The 15,963-nt window shown below is 40.4% G+C and overlaps 1 protein-coding gene and 1 long non-coding RNA gene across 2 annotated transcripts in view; one reads left to right on the forward strand and one right to left on the reverse strand.

Moving 5' to 3' along the window:
- Positions 1–4,175: 4,175 nt before the first annotated feature.
- Positions 4,176–15,963, reverse strand: part of LOC136407716 (uncharacterized) — a 55,785-nt gene continuing 43,997 nt past the window's right edge. Inside the window, exon 3 of the long non-coding RNA XR_010751998.1 lies at positions 4,176–4,368. This is a non-coding gene — a long non-coding RNA (uncharacterized lncRNA). The remainder of the gene's footprint in view (positions 4,369–15,963) is intronic.
- Positions 6,897–15,963, forward strand: part of SLC30A4 (solute carrier family 30 member 4) — a 31,629-nt gene continuing 22,562 nt past the window's right edge. The window contains exon 1 of the mRNA XM_066388067.1: positions 6,897–7,287. Coding sequence (XP_066244164.1) covers positions 6,897–7,287 — 391 coding nt within the window. The remainder of the gene's footprint in view (positions 7,288–15,963) is intronic.

Here is a 15,963-nt window from a genome sequence, read left to right on the forward strand (position 1 = left end):
GTAAAACTTTGTTGGTCAGTAAAAAAACAGCTGTAATAATTATAGTAATTTATATTTAACTACTATGGGGCATAGTGATTATGAGGCATTATTGTGTCATGTAAATCATACACCAAGATCTTTGTGATTTGGGTAGTAAATGCTAGTCAGTCATGTGTGCTCTGGTAGTAGGTTTAAAATCATTAAAGGTAATTTAGGTTGGCCTAGACTTGGAATTTTTGCTTCAGGGAAAATACAGAATCAAATAGCAGGTGAACTTATTACATTTGGTTCTGGCAGGACCAATATAAAGATACTTTAAAAAAATTATTGTCATCTTTATTTATGAAAGAATTCTGAGAATAACTCAAAACACTGCAGATTTTTAAAAATCTAATTAATCCTCAAAAACCCTGGGAGAGAATTCTTAAACAATGGCCTTCATTGTTTAAAGCCACCAGTTTTTGGAAGCCTTAAAGGAGTCACTATGTCTGCAGTTGCTTCTCTGTCCTGGCTTAATTCATAAACGTTACAATGTTCTTTGATATAAGCCTAGTATAAATATAAATTGACTATTAGTATATTAATAATCTCCGATCTTCATGAGACAGAATGATCTCACCACTAAGAATTTCTTAGAAATGACATTCACATACAAAATCTCATTCGTATAGTGTCTCTATGAAATAGGTAGGGAAAATATTATTTTTCACTTTTTACAGATAAGAGAATGACTCAGCGATAGTACACTGCTAGGAATCACAGTGACTGGATGGCAAAATTAGTAGGTGAACCAGGTTCTCCAAGTTCTCATGTGGTGCTCTTGTCTATGATGAAGCATTCCCAAGGCACTTCCAAAATCAGCCTGCTACCTCTTCTTCAAGTTCCTTCAGCCCAGCTACCATTTCCGGACTCCAGGGCTACTGTGCTCAGTCTTTTAATCCATCCTCCTGGGACCTCCTATTCCTGCTCTTTTTAGCCAGACATGATTAGAGAAATCCAGAGCAATGTTCCCTCTTTTTTTGGTTGGAGGGGGGTTCTTTTTTTTAATCTTTTTTTAAAATTATAGTTTACATTCAGTATTATTTTGTATTAGTGTCAGGTACACAGCATAGTGGTTAAACAATCATATACTTTACAAAGTGTTCCCCTGATATTTCCAGTACCCAGATGGCACCACACGTAGTTATTACAATATTATCGACTATATTCCCTATACTGTACATTATATCCCGTGACTATTCTGTAACTGTCAATTTGTACTTCTTAACCCCTTCACCTTTTTCACCCAGTCCTCCAACTCCTCTCCCCTCTGGCAACCATTAGTCTATTCTCTGTATCTATGAGTTGGTTTCTGTTTTGTTTGTTCATTTATTTTGTTCATTAGATCAATCCCACATATAAGTGAAATCATACAGTATTTGTCTTTCTCTGACTGACTTATTTCACTTAGCATAACATCTTCTAGTTCCATGCACGCTGTCACAAATGGTAAGATTTCATTATTTTTTTCTGGCCAAATATCACAGCTTTTTTATTCACTTATCCACTGATGGGCACCTTGGGTTGTTTCCATATTTTGGCTGTTGTAAATAATGCTGCAATGAACATACGGATGCATATATTCTTTCAAATTAGTGTTGTGGGCTTCTTCTGATATATATCCAAAAGAGGAATCACTGAAGAAGACAAGAACATACAATGTGGTAAAGACAGTCTATTCAATAAATGGTATGGAGAAAATTTGATAGATACATGCAAAAAAATGAAACGACCATTTTCTTACACCATATACAAGAATAAACTCAAAATGGATTAAAGACAACTGTAAAATTTGAAATCATAAAACTCCTAGAAGAAAACATAGGCAGTAAAACCTTTGACATCTTTCTTAGCAATATTTTTTCTGATATATCTCCTTTGGCGAGGGAAACAAATGAAAAAATAAACAAATGGGATTATATCAAACTAAAAAGTTTTTGCACTGAAAAGGAAACCATCAACAAAATGAAAAGACAATCTACTGAATGGAAGAAGATAGTAGCCAATAATAGGTCTGATAAGAGGTTAATATCTAAAATTTACAAAGAACTCACACAACTCAACACCAAAAAAACACAACCCAATTAAAAAATGGACAGAGGACCTGAATAGACACTTCTCCAAAGAGGACATACAGATGGCTAACAGACATATGAAAAGATGCTCAATGTTACTAATTATCAGAGAAATGCAGATTAAAACAACAATGAGATATCACCTCACATCTGTCTGAATGGCTATTATCAATAAATCAACTAACAACAAGTGTTGGTGAGGATGTAGAGAAGAGAAAACCCTTGTGCACTGTTGGTGGGAATGCAGATTGGTGCAGCCCCTTCGGACATCAGTATGGATGAGGTTCCTCAAAAACTTTTAAAAGGAGTGTTTATTTTTAAAATTAAGGAAAGACAAAAACAAAAGTATGAAAACAATAAACTTGATTGAGTAGGTTTCGGTACACAGGTTGGTTTTCCCAACAGGGTAGATGGAACCCCAGGCCAGAGATCCTCTCCTTTATCTCCTTCCTGTCCAAGAAGGTAATTTGCCTATGCTTGGGCAATTCTCTTAGCTATTTCAGGCCCTTTTTTCCAGGGGAGAGGTTAAACTGAATCTCCAGCGTAATCTATAGATGGAAAAAATTATTACATTCACCATAGTTGTGTATCATATCACCAACCTTGTTCATACACATCCAACAGCTTTCATCCTCTCCTGAAAAAGATAATGGTACACATTCCAAAAAACATCCAATGGAAACCTACATACTCCAGCGGAGAACAGAGTTCTCAAGTGGGGAATACACAGCATTTGAACCTGTCAACTAAATGGCACCTTTATCATTCTTCAACTGAAAAAACACTTTTCCACTTTGTTTCCTTCAGTTCCAAGAGGGATTTCACAAGATGATGCTAAGGTCTCAAGATGTTGGCAAATCTTTGATATATGATACAAGGAGTCTGGATGCTTTCTGCATATTATTCTACTTGTGTGCAGGAAGAAAGTGAGGGGGACAGTGTCAAGTAATGTTTAAGAGCTTGAGCTCTGAAACCAAAATGATCTGGAACTGAGTTGCTGCTGTTTACTAACTGCACAACACTGGCCAGGTTACTTAACCTCCCTGAGACTCTGTGTCTTCGTCTACTTAAAAAATAGAAATAGCTGGCATCGACTGAGCCCATACTATGTGCTAAGAACTATGTATGCTAAATTTTACATGCTTTGCATACATTATCTCTTAATCCTTAACCATGGCCCTGTGAAGCAGGTGTTATTGTCATAATTTAACAAGTAAGAAAATTGAAGCACAAAGAGTTGGTTTGCCAGAAATTCTATGACTGTAAATGGTGAAGCTAGGATTCAAACACAAGCTGTCTGACTGCAAGACCCATGCTTTAAATCACTTCTTTCCTCACAGGGAGGCTGTAAAGTTTAAATGAGCTAATATAAGTCAGCAGTCTTGCATAGTGCCTGGCACATAAACAAGCCTTTAAGTAAATGTTTACTGTAGTATAACTTTTAGCATTGCAAGTTGTTCCAAGAGCTATCTGGGCCAGAAAACAGGTTTTGACATAGGATATTCTGTGTCTATTGCCCTGAGGTATATGTCTTGCAATTGAACAAGAGGCCTCTGCTATTACCTAACCAATCTGTGTATTATGGGTTCTCTGATTACTAAACTGGCTAAATGGTCAGCAATTCTTTTTATTTTCCCACATGCAAAAGCTCTTCATGCTGGAAAGAAATATGAAGTCTCTTATAAAAGAATGGTGCAGGGAGCAATAGCTAACAGAACTGTAGGCAGTACCAGATTATAAATGGTTATATTTCAATTCATTTGTCTATTCTTATGAACACACAGAAATAAGGTTGCAAATAGTGGTTACATTACAAGAAGATTACAGAAGTCTATTTAGCTCATTTTAAAGCTCAATGATAAAAATCATGCCACTAACCCTAGCACAGGCCTACGAACAACAGTCCATGCGATTAAAGAATAAGAAAAGGATTTTTCCTGATACGAAGGAAAGTTGATATAGAGTATATTAGCTATCTACTGCTCTGTAACAAGTTACCCCAAAACTTCCCATATTAAAACAATACACATTTATTATCTCACAGTCTCTATGAGTCATCTTGGAGTGGCTTACCTGGGTAGTTCTGCTCAGAATCTCTCATGAGGTTTCAGTCAACATCACCCAGACTGCAGTCATTTGAAAGCTTCACAGGGAGATTCTCTTCCAGTATAGCTCACTCACCTGGCTGTTGGCAGGAGGCCTCAGTTCTTCATCACATGGCCTTTCCATGGGGCTGCCTGAGTCCCTCCTGACATGGTAGTTCCAGCTTCCCCTAGTACAAGTGATCCAAAAGTGAGAACAAGGCAGCTGCAATGCCTTTTATGACCTTGTCTTATAAGTCATAAACTGTCACTTCTGCCAAATTCTATTCATTATAGCCCATAAGCTATTAAGAGTAACCTATGCTCAATGGGAGGGAGAAGTACTACCTTTTGTTGGGAAGTGTATGACAGAATTTTGTAACGTATCTTAAAATCACTATGGAGTGCGTTGTCCTCTCAACACTCGTTAGGTACGCAGTTATAAAAATAATTAAAATAAATTGGAATGCAGAATTTTCCAACAAAGTTTATTGTAAATACTAGAAACAAACAAAAAAAACCCATGCTCTTGCCTCTGCTTTTCTTGAAAACATCTATCCCTTTTCTTTAAATGAAATCTCATTTTATGAATTTATACTGGAGAGCTATCACACTTCTATATTTGCTTTATTCACTTCTCTCATTAGAATTCAAGGCAGTATGATAAACAAATTAAAAACAATAAATAACCTACTCCCAAACTGGGTGGATTAATAGATCTAGACTTAGGAAAGCAACCTCCATTAAGTTCTCTACCTTCTGATGATAATCTAAGCACCCTGATTATTGAATATTCTGGGTCTTAGGAACCATAGGATCTCTGATCCAGGTTTCCTAACCTGATATTGTGGGCCTTCAAAAGTGAGGGGCCATCCTGGAATCTAAAGCGTTTGGTGCTCATGCACCTGAGACATGCAAAATTCTGAAGTGTCATCTGCATTTTCAGAGGAAAATGATGGTTTATCTGACTTTTTATTGTATTTTTTGTAACTTAAAATTTGGTGATCCGGTAGACTGTTGTTAAAATACAACATTTATACACACTGGGCAAATAAGAGTTTGTACAGTTCCGCACCAAGTAGAAGGTAGGGACTTGAGCTATGGTATATGATTATTTCTCCTGACAGTGTTTTGTTATTGCTATTTTAAATCTTATTTGAGATTTAACCCCATTTAAAAATATGATGAAGCCTAAGAATACCTATACCCCCAAAATTCTGCACATAAATTTAAGATCTCCCAAATCCCTAAAAGCCAACCAGGGAATCATGGTGGTGAGTGATATGGGGGAGGGGAAACAGGGCAATTGCCATTCCATTAAAATTTAGATCTAAATTAAAAGCGTCTTCTCAGAACTTATTGAATTTTAACTTGTTGGGTTTTTAATTTAATTTATTGGGATAACATTGGTTAATAAAATTATATAGATTTCAGGTGTATAATTCTATAATACATCATCTGTAATATCGTATTGTGTTCACCTCCCCAAATCAAGTCTCCTTCCATCACCATCTATCTCCCCTTTACCCTCTTCTACCTCCTCCCACCGCACCTTCCGTCTTGTAATCCCCATACTGTCGTCTGTTTTATTTGTTTTTTATTTGCTTAATTTGTGGTTAAACACAACCAAAGGCCAGAACAGATACTTCTAGAATTTCTGTGCTTGGGTTTAGTACATACTGTGACTACTAGGAGGCAAAAGGAGCGTGGAGTAACTGCACACAGAGAACACATATTTACTGGGGGAAACACACACAAACACACACACACACGCGGACACAGAACTTCTGGCGGCCATAAGCCTTGCCCTCTCCAAGCTGACCTGACTGTACAGCAAATTTTGCCAACCTGCGAAAGGGCCAATGCGTAGAGAAAAGCTAGTTGGTTTCCCGCTTAGTAAGAAAGGGCTACACTGGTTTTCTGCCAAGATCCGACCCAAGATTCCCCCGAGGCCCTCCTTCCGTTGAGCGGACTCCCAGCCTCAGGCGGCACCCTTCAACTCTACCCACTGAGCCCGCGGACCCGGGCTCATCCTCGTCTGTCTCTCCACGAGAGCACGCAGACGGGCCGTGCGGGACCGAGGCTTCGCCCGGGAGCCTCCCGGGGCAGAGTCGGACAAGCGGCCGGAAAACAGGACCCGCGCCCCTGCCCCGCCCCGCCCCTCGCGGCGCCCCAGCCCTGCGCTGCGGCCCGCGCGCCCTCGCGCCGACCCCTCCCTCACGCGCCTGGCCCGCGGCCGCTCCGGCGCACGCGCGCGGTCTCGCGCAGGGCGGGGAGAGGAGGCGGCCGCGGACACCCGGCCGCGAACCTGTCAGACCCGCGGAGCCGGCCTGGAGCTGCGGGCGGTTCAGAGATCGGCCCCCGCACCCCCGTGTCTCTGGGCCGAGCTGTGCGAGCCGGTCCCACCGAGCCGGCCGGGGACGGGGAGATGAGAGGCGGCCCTGCGGCGGCGCCCCAGATAGACGCGCCCTCCACCCTCGCGGAGCCACGGCGCCTCCGAGTTGGCCCTGCGCCCCTCGCTGCCCGGGGCTTCGGAACTTGTGGGCTCTGATGGGGCGCCTTTAATCTGTAACGTGTTTCGTGTTCCATAGGATGGGCACGGACGCGCGGCAGTGCCATCTGGATCTGGCGCCCCAGTGAAGTAGAGCTGCCGGCCGGCCGCCTGCCCCGAGCCCCGCAGCCCCGCAGCCCCGCCGCGCCGCGCGGCGCAGCCTCTGCCATGGCCGGATCCGGCGCGTGGAAGCGCCTCAAATCTCTGCTGCGGAAGGATGATGCGCCACTGTTTTTAAATGACACCAGCGCCTTCGACTTCTCGGACGAGGTGGGGGACGAGGGGCTTTCTCGGTTTAACAAACTTCGCGTTGTGGTGGCCGACGATGGGTCTGAAACCCCAGAAAGGCCTGTTAACGGGGCGCACCCGGCCCTCCAGGCCGACGACGATTCCTTACTGGACCAGGACTTACCTTTGACCAACAGTCAGCTCAGTTTGAAGGTGGACCCCTGTGACAGCTGCAGCAAACGCAGAGAGTTGCTGAAGCAGAGAAAGGTGAAAACCAGATTGACCATTGCTGCCGTTCTGTACTTGCTTTTCATGATTGGAGAACTTGTAGGTGAGTTGTGTTGCCAACTCACTTGCCATTTCCATTTGTCAAGCTTTAGCCACACGTGATGGGAGGTTTAAACTCTCTTTTCAGGGAGCTTGTTATCTATCAAGATACTGATCTCATGTGATGTGAAAAGGCCACGCAGTTCCAAAGGGCAAATCAGTCTAAGTACAATATAAATTTATTGTCTCCATTGTAAATAATGTAACTTCCTCTTTAAAAAAAATAATTGTGATAAAACACCAAGTTAATTTCTGCAATGTTTAAAATAGTGAATGATTCTAAAATTACTTATAAGGTTTTAGAATATGAAGGGACCTTACAGAACACCTGTTCCACCTTCCTTTTCACCTAAGGAATCTGAGGGCCCAGAGGTTAAATTTTAAATAAGATGTGAGGGAATTAGGTGATTAATATAAGAGTCACATATACAGTCCCATTCTCTTGTTTTTTTCTCTGCCTTTGACTTAATACTCTTTTTTTACTATTTCCTCAGGTTCACAAAGTATTTGCAAAATTAAATACTACTGACTAACCTGAAAGTTTTCCATTGTAAGGAAGATTTTAAAGGAACCAGAAAATGGCTCCCCCAAGGTTTATGAACTTGGTTTTATTTTTCATTTTTTTAATTAAGTAATGCATTCACACTATAAAATACATTCTTTGTTTAGAAATTAACTTCACAGTCACATTAGTGTAACTGCTAACTTGTCTTAGTGACTGCTTGCAAAGTGACATTAAAGCTGGGAGATTATTCTCCCATGTTGTCCCTTGAAGAACCATGTCAAGAACAGAGGTGGCAGTCCAGATGTAAGGTGTTAGTTGGAAGTTAAATGTAGGAAAATGTATATACATTTACCAACTCATTCATACTACTCCTTTGTGCTCACTTCTGCCAAGCTGACCACCTTTCCCTACAACTCACAAAGTCCTTCCCTGCCCTTAAGGCCTTCACATTAGCTGGTCCTTTTATCTCAGTGGCTTTCATATTTTTTTTGACATCACTTTAGTAAGAAATACAATTAACGTTGTGACTCATGTAGGTGTGCATCATATACATGTATTTACGTACACATACACATGTATAAATATATGTGTAACTGAAACAAAAGGGGGTTGTTGTTTTTTGTTTGAAGTGAGAAGTGGGGAAGAGGCAGACAGACTGATTCCTGCTTGCGCCTGACCTGGGATCCACCCAGCATGCCCACCAGGGGGTGATGCTCTGCCCATCTGGGGTGTTGTTCTGTTGCAACCGGAGCAATTCTAGCACCTGAGGCAGAGGCCAAGGAGCCATCCTCAGCGCCCAGGCCAACTTTGCTCCAATGGGGCCTTGGCTGCGGGAAGGGAAGAGAAAGACAGAGAGGAAGGGGGGGGGGGTGTGGAGAAGTAGAAGAGTGCTTCTCCTGTGTGCCCTGGCCTGGAATTGAACTCGGGATGTCCACATGCCAGGCCTACACTCTACCACTGAGCCAACCAGCCAGGGCCTGAAACAAAAGTTTTTGTTTTTTGGTTTTTTGTTTTGTTTTGTTTTTTGTTTTTTGGTTTTTTAGGATTATTTTTTTATTTTTTATTTTTTAATAGTTTTATTTAGACAATTTTAACAGGGTGACATTGGTCAACTAGAGTACATAGATTTAGAGAAAACATCTCCAGATCATTTTGACATTCGATTATTTTGTATACTAAAACAAAAGTTTTATTTCATGTGATGTGTCCTAATATTTTTTCAATTGTGGTCCCACCCACTTAATTGATTACATGGGTCACAAATAGAGCAGGGTCTCCAATTTGAAAACACTACTTTATATGGATTGCTTTTTCCCAAATCTTCTCTTGGCAGGTTTCTAGTTATATATGTCTCATCTCAGAAGGTACCTGTGAGAGACCCTTTCTGACTAAAGTAAACCTTTCTTCTCCTGTTTCCTCCTCAATTTTAAAGGCTCTCAACATCTGAGATTATCTTTTTTTGTATATTTACTTGTTCAATATCAGTCTTTCTCCACTGAAAGATAAGCTGGATTTCCAGCACCTAGGATTGGCACCGAGTGGACACTCAATAATTTTTTGTGTGTTAGAGAATTATAAATGCTAAAGTTATGAAGAAATTAAAAGACAAGAGTGAAGCTGTGGCCAGATAAGACATGGTGTCAGCTGACGAAGATTCAATGACTTGCCCAAATTTACATAACAGACTTAATGATTTTTGAAGTTAATATTTAGTATTTGAAATTAAAAATCACATTAATCACAATTTTTCCCTGTAAAATTAATTTAGAGTTTATTTTTTCTAAGTAAAAATTATTAAGATATAATTGTCCTGACTTACTATTTTTGAAATCTCTCACTTGGCAAAAGTTTTGTGAATGCCACAAGTATTTCAAACACTGACTTTATTTTAAAGTATGAAAATTTTTTGTTAGACAACACAGAGATGCTAATTTTTGGATAGGCATTAACAATATTGCTCTGAATGTTATATAGATTGCATTTATTAAAGTGTGTCAAAAGCACTTAGAAATAAAGCATTTTTGTAAGCATAGAGTAATTTTTATTATACTTTTTCCCCCTTCTTTTCTGAATGAGAGGAGGAGAGATAGACTCCCGCATACACCCCAACTGGGATTCATCCAGCAACCCTGGTCTGGTATTGATGCTCTGCCCATCTGGGGCCATGCTCATAGCTGAGCTATTTTTGGCGCCCAAGGCGGAGGCTCTGCAGAGCCATCCTCAGTGCCTGCCCAGGGACAAAGCACTCAAACCAATTGAGCCATGGCTGCGGGAGGAGAAGAGAGAGAGTGTGAGAGTAAAGGGGAGGGGAAGAGGTGCAGAAGAAGATGGTCACTTATAGTTTTTAAAATGAAGTAATTTAAATATATGAAAGAAGAGATTATTTTGAATCTTGGCTTTACCACTAACTTGCTCTGAGATCTTAGATAAGGTCTACTCTTCCTTCCATTCAGCAAGTATTTCTTGAGTACTTACTCTATGTCCAGTACTGTGCTATGTGTTCTGGATATACAATGAAGAACAAGGCTATTATGATCCCTACTATCTGAAGCATTTAATCTACTGTAGGACTCAGATGTTAAACAAATAAACATACAAATAAATTTAAAATTTGAATAGTCTTAAGTAATATGACAAAATAAAACAAGGCACTGTAAGACATAGTAACCAGTGAGGCATTCTTTATGTATGAACCAGGTATAGTTAAACCGGAAAAAGGAAAAAAAAAAAGACTAGTAGGAGTTATTCAAGCAAAGAGGATGGAGGAATTTTCCAAGTAAAGAGAACAGCATTTACAAAGGTTCTAAAATGGACCTTTAAAAAGGACTTTAAAAATGGTCAGTTTGACTGGAAAGTAGTAAACAAAAGGGAGAGGCAAGGGGACCAAATCAGGCAGGTCCTGATAGACCATATAAATGAGTGTGCTTTTTAATTCTGAATACAATGGGAAGCCAGTGAAGATTTTTTTTTTTTTTTTTTTTTTTGTATTTTTCTGAAGCTGGAAACAGGGGGAGAGAGTCAGACAGACTCCCGCATGCGCCCCACCGGGATCCACCCAGCACGCCCACCAGGGGGCGACGCTCTGCCCATCAGGGGGCGATGCTCTGCCCCTCCGGGGCATCGCTCTGTTGCGACCAGAGCCACTCTAGTGCCTGGGGCAGAGGCCAAGGAGCCATCCCCAGCGCCCGGGCCATCTTTGCTCCAATGGAGCCTCGGCTGTGGGAGGGGAAGGGAGAGACAGAGAGGAAGGAGAGGGGGAGGGGTGGAGAAGCAGATGGGCGCTTCTCCTGTGTGCCCTGGCCGGGAATCGAACCCCGGACTTCTGCACGCCAGGCCGACGCTCTACCACTGAGCCAACCGGCCAGGGCCTCCAGTGAAGATTTTTAAGCAGAGAGTGACATGATGGGATTTATGTTTTAAAAAGATTACTCTGGCTCTGGTTCTTATTTGGAGAATGGATTGGAGAGTACAAGAAAGGAAACAGCCTGACCAGGCGGTGGTGCAGTGGATAGAGCGTCAAACTGGGATGCAGAGGACCTAGGTTCAAGACCCCGAGGTCGCCGGCTTGAGTGCGGGTTCATCTGGTTTGAACAAAATCCCACCAGCTTGAGCCCAAGGTCGCTGGCTCCAGCAAGGGGTTATTTGGTCTGCTGAAGGCCCCTGGTCAAGGCACATATGAGAAAGCAATCAATGAACAACTGAGGTGCTGCAACGTGCAATGAAAAACTAATGATTGATGCTTCTCATCACTCTCCGTTCCTGTCTGTCTGTCCCTGTCTATCCCTCTCTCTCTGACTCATTCTCTGTCTCTGTAAAAAAAAAAAAAAAAAAAAAAATTAAAAAAATAATAACAATAATAAAAAAAAAAGAAAGGAAACAAACTATTGCAGAGGTCCAGACAAGAGATGATTATGGCTTGGGCTAACGTGGATGGAGAAGAGTCAGGGCACATACAGGAATCAACCAATGAATGCATGGATAGGTGGAACAACAAGTTGATGTTTCCTTCTGTCTCGCTCACTTTCTCCCTCCCTCTCTCTTCTTTCCTTCATCTCTCTCTAAAACCAATTTAAAAAAATAAGTGACTTTAATGTTAAAATAGAAAGAGATCAAGGTAGAGCTATAGTATGTAATGCTATAGGAATATAAAAGATCACCCAGAGAGCCCAAGCCTGGAGGAACCTCAACTTAGGAAGTCAGGCAGAAAGCAAACAAATATCCCAGAATCCAAGAAAAGGGACTATTTTAAAGTGGCAGTAAATAAGTTGAAGCTGTGAGAGGTCCAATAAGATGAGAACTAAAGTATCTTTGGGGTTTAGTAACAGAGTTATTAATTACTTTAACAACTGCATTTTTATGAAAAAGATTAAAAAATGATGCAAACAGACCTCCAGGTAAAAATGGCAAATTAACTCATACATCTAATTGTACTCTTTCCAGAGGCCTCTTAAACTATGATAAAGGGATTTATTAATAAACTAGAGAGAAGACAATAGCAACACAAATTGGGAAAACTAGAAAGGAAACTGATAAAGGAGGTAACTGACTTAGTAGACTCAAAAAAGCCAACTCCTAAGCAAGCAATAGAAAAGCCAAGAACCATCCTAATGCATGAGAAGCACCTTGAGAACTTAGTCAAACACAAATTACTGGGCCAGCATTTCTAATTAAGTGGTATGGGATAGAGCCTGGGAATTTGCATTTCTAACAAGTTCTTGAGGTACTGATACTGCTGATCTAGAGACCACTGTTCAGTACTATTATACTGGAGACTCCTAAGTAGGCCCAGGACTGGTTGCACCAGATATCCCTAGAAGCGTGGATAAAGAGTAAGGTTAAAATAAGGAAATCTAGTTAAAACCTATTTAAGCCTGACCAGGTGCCGCAGTGGATAGAGCTTTGGACTGGGATGCGGAGGACCCCGAGGTCGCCAACTTGAGCGCAGGCTCATCTGGCTTGAGCAAAAAAAGAAAAAGCTCACCAGTTTGGACCTAAAGTCGCTGGCTCGCTGGCTTGAGCAAGGGGTTCTCGGTCTGCTGAAGGCCCACGGTCAAGGCACATATGAGAAAGCAATCAATGAACAACTAAGGTGTGGCAACAAAAAACTGATGATTGATGCTTCTCATCTCTCTTCGTTCCTGTCTGTCTGTCCCTATCTGTCCCTTTCTCTGACTCTCTCTGTCCCTGTAAAAAAATGAAAATAAAAATAATAAAACCTGTTTAAGACACAGATATACCGTATTTCCCCATGTATAAGATGCTTCCACATATAAGACGCACCTTAATTTGGGGGCCCGAAATTTGAAAAAAAAAATGTATTACATAAAGTTATTGAACTCAAGTTTTATTCATCATAAAATTCATACAACTTCTCATCCATGTGAAAAAGTGAGAAATGCAAGTAAAAAAATCTACAACCACTGTATAAGACGCACCCAGTTTTTAGACCCCAAATTTTTTGGGAAAAGGTGTGTCTTATACATGGGGAAATACAGTAATAGTATACTAATATAATTAGTATCCATGGAGATAAGATATGTATCCATAAAACAAGAGCAGGCTGCTTTTAAACAGATTCAGAGAAAAAAAGAAGAGCTTTTAAACAAAAACACTTAAAAAATTTTTTTTAACTACACAGAAATGTTACAAGATGAACCAAGGTAATCTCTGATAAGAGTACAGCAAAAAAGTAGAAATTGATAATAGGAGGAAAAAGGCAAGAAAAAATAGTATATTAGTCCAAACTCCAAGTAATAGTAGTTTGAAGAACAGAGAAAGCAGAAGGAAAGGCGTCAACAGCATACAATAGTCTACCTTATCTGCATTTTCACTTTCCACGGTTTCAGTTACCCGTGGTCAGCCACAATCCAAAAATATTAAATGGAAACTTTCAGAAATAAACAGTTCATAAGTTTCCAATTATGTGATCTTCTGAGTAGCATGATGAAATCTTGCACTGTCCTGCTCCATCCTGCCCAAGACGTGAATCATCCCTTTGTCCAGTGTATGCCCGTTGCATACCCATCCTGATAGTCACATAGTAGCCTTCTTGATTGTTGTGATATCACAGTACTTGTATTCAAACATCCCTTCCTTGACTTAATAGTGGCCCTAAAATGCAAGAGTTGTAATGCTAGCAATTCAGATATGCTATAGAGAAGTTATAAACTCTATCATAGGACATAGTATATATATATATAAGGTACAGTACTACCCACAGTTTCCAGCATCCACTGGGGGTTTTGGAATATATTCCCTGTGGACAAGGAGGACAAGAGGATATTACCTTAGTTTAAGAAATATCCCCAAATTTAAAGAGTCAACAAAATCCCGGCAAATTGGATACATCATTGTAAAATTTCAGAACATGGGGAACGCATTGTTATCTATTGCCTCCTATTGTTTTTGCACAGGGCAGAGCTCCAAGTCAAGTCGAATAAAAACAGCCTGCAAGTATGGTCTTCTAGGACACCAACAGACAGGTCAAATTAAGACAGTTCTCTGGAAATGGGACTTTTATGGAGCTCCAGGCCCATTCTATGCCTTGCAGAGGCTGCCATACTGAGGTTTTCAGTGTGATTGCTGCTTGTTTGTTTTCAAGGTTACTGAAAAGCTGGAGAGGGGGAGATGAGTATAAGGCAAGTTAGAATGCCACAGAGCTCACTGCTCTTACCAAGATTCAGGTAGTGTTTCCTTTGAATAAATGCTACCTGTAACAGCCTTTGGTTAATTTCCAGAGTCCCAAAAAAACTGATTTAAATAATTTTTGCCCATGGTCTTACTGCTTTTATGGAGATGATTTTCAGAGGTCCTTACCCTGCTGCTGTTTTGTTAACGCTGATGACCACCAACATATGGCTCTGTAAATTTAGGTTAATTAAAATTAAATTAAATAAATTCAGTTCCTCAGTTGCTCTAGCCATATTTGAAATGCTCAATAGCCACATATGACTAGTGGCTACTGTACTGTACAGTACAGATAGAACATTTCCATCATCTCAGAAAGATCCACTGAACAATGTGGCTTTAAGATATTGTCCTCATTTTATAGATAAATAAACTGAGGTTCAAAAATGTTAGGTAACTTGCTCAGAGTCTCCGAGAGTCTAAAGCCCCATGTTATTAACTACCAGGCTGTATTTTCTCTCATTGATTTCTAGCTTTTTCATATTAGGGAATACATAAAAAGCATATCTGTATAAAGCACACCAGTGTAAATGTGACTACAAGATCACCAGCCCCAGTTCTGCTGCTCTGGGCTCTGCATACCCATCCTAGGAATAGGGGGATTAGCCACTCAGCACACTAACATGTCATGGCACCCTGATCATGAAGTTCACTATATGTTGTAACAGTGATTCTCCATATGTGGTTGCAAGACCAGCAGCATCACCTGGGAACATGTTAGAAAAGTACATTCTCAGACCCCATTCAGACCTACTTAACACATTGTTGACCACTCATGAGTTAACTCATGTTTGCACTTGCATTAGCTATTTCAATTTTTAAATCTCAGGGTAATACAGGTGTAGGATTATTGTATTTGTGACTCCTCACCCTGAGGGTCGAAGTTCGAAAAACAGCACACCATTCTATATTCTCATGCAGACTCCTTTTCTTCTCACTCCTCCAGGAATGAGACCACAAAATCGAAGGTACGATAAACAAAAACAATGAGTCAAGCCATCTAAACTTGGGATTCGCAGTTTGAACATACATATCAAGGATATTGTAAAATCTTTTATCATCATGTTCAATCGTGTTCAGTTTATTATTAAAGAAAAGTGACTTTTCATCGCAATTATAGTATTACAATAGTTTCAACCATGATGGATTGTGAAGGTGAAGAACTTTTCAATGAATTACATGCAGACACTTTATCTGATTGTCTGAGTGATTTTAAAATATATTGTAGTGATGTGGAAATTGATAGTTTATTGGAAGACAATAATGAGTCGGATGTTAGACCACCAAAACAACAAAAAAGAAATGTTAATAAGATCTGATAGTGAAAGTGATTTTGAAGAAGAGTGGATTGAAAATGATATTACACCAACTTTGGAGGATTATTCAAATATTTCAGGTGTAACTGCCGACCTTAGTGATCCACGAGCATCAGGTCCGTGGTCACTGGTATAAAAAGAAATCCCACTAGAATGTGTAAAGTGTGTGTTT

The sequence above is a fragment of the Saccopteryx leptura genome, chromosome 6 (assembly GCF_036850995.1).
Source record: "Saccopteryx leptura isolate mSacLep1 chromosome 6, mSacLep1_pri_phased_curated, whole genome shotgun sequence".
NCBI classification, from domain to species: domain Eukaryota; kingdom Metazoa; phylum Chordata; class Mammalia; order Chiroptera; family Emballonuridae; genus Saccopteryx; species Saccopteryx leptura.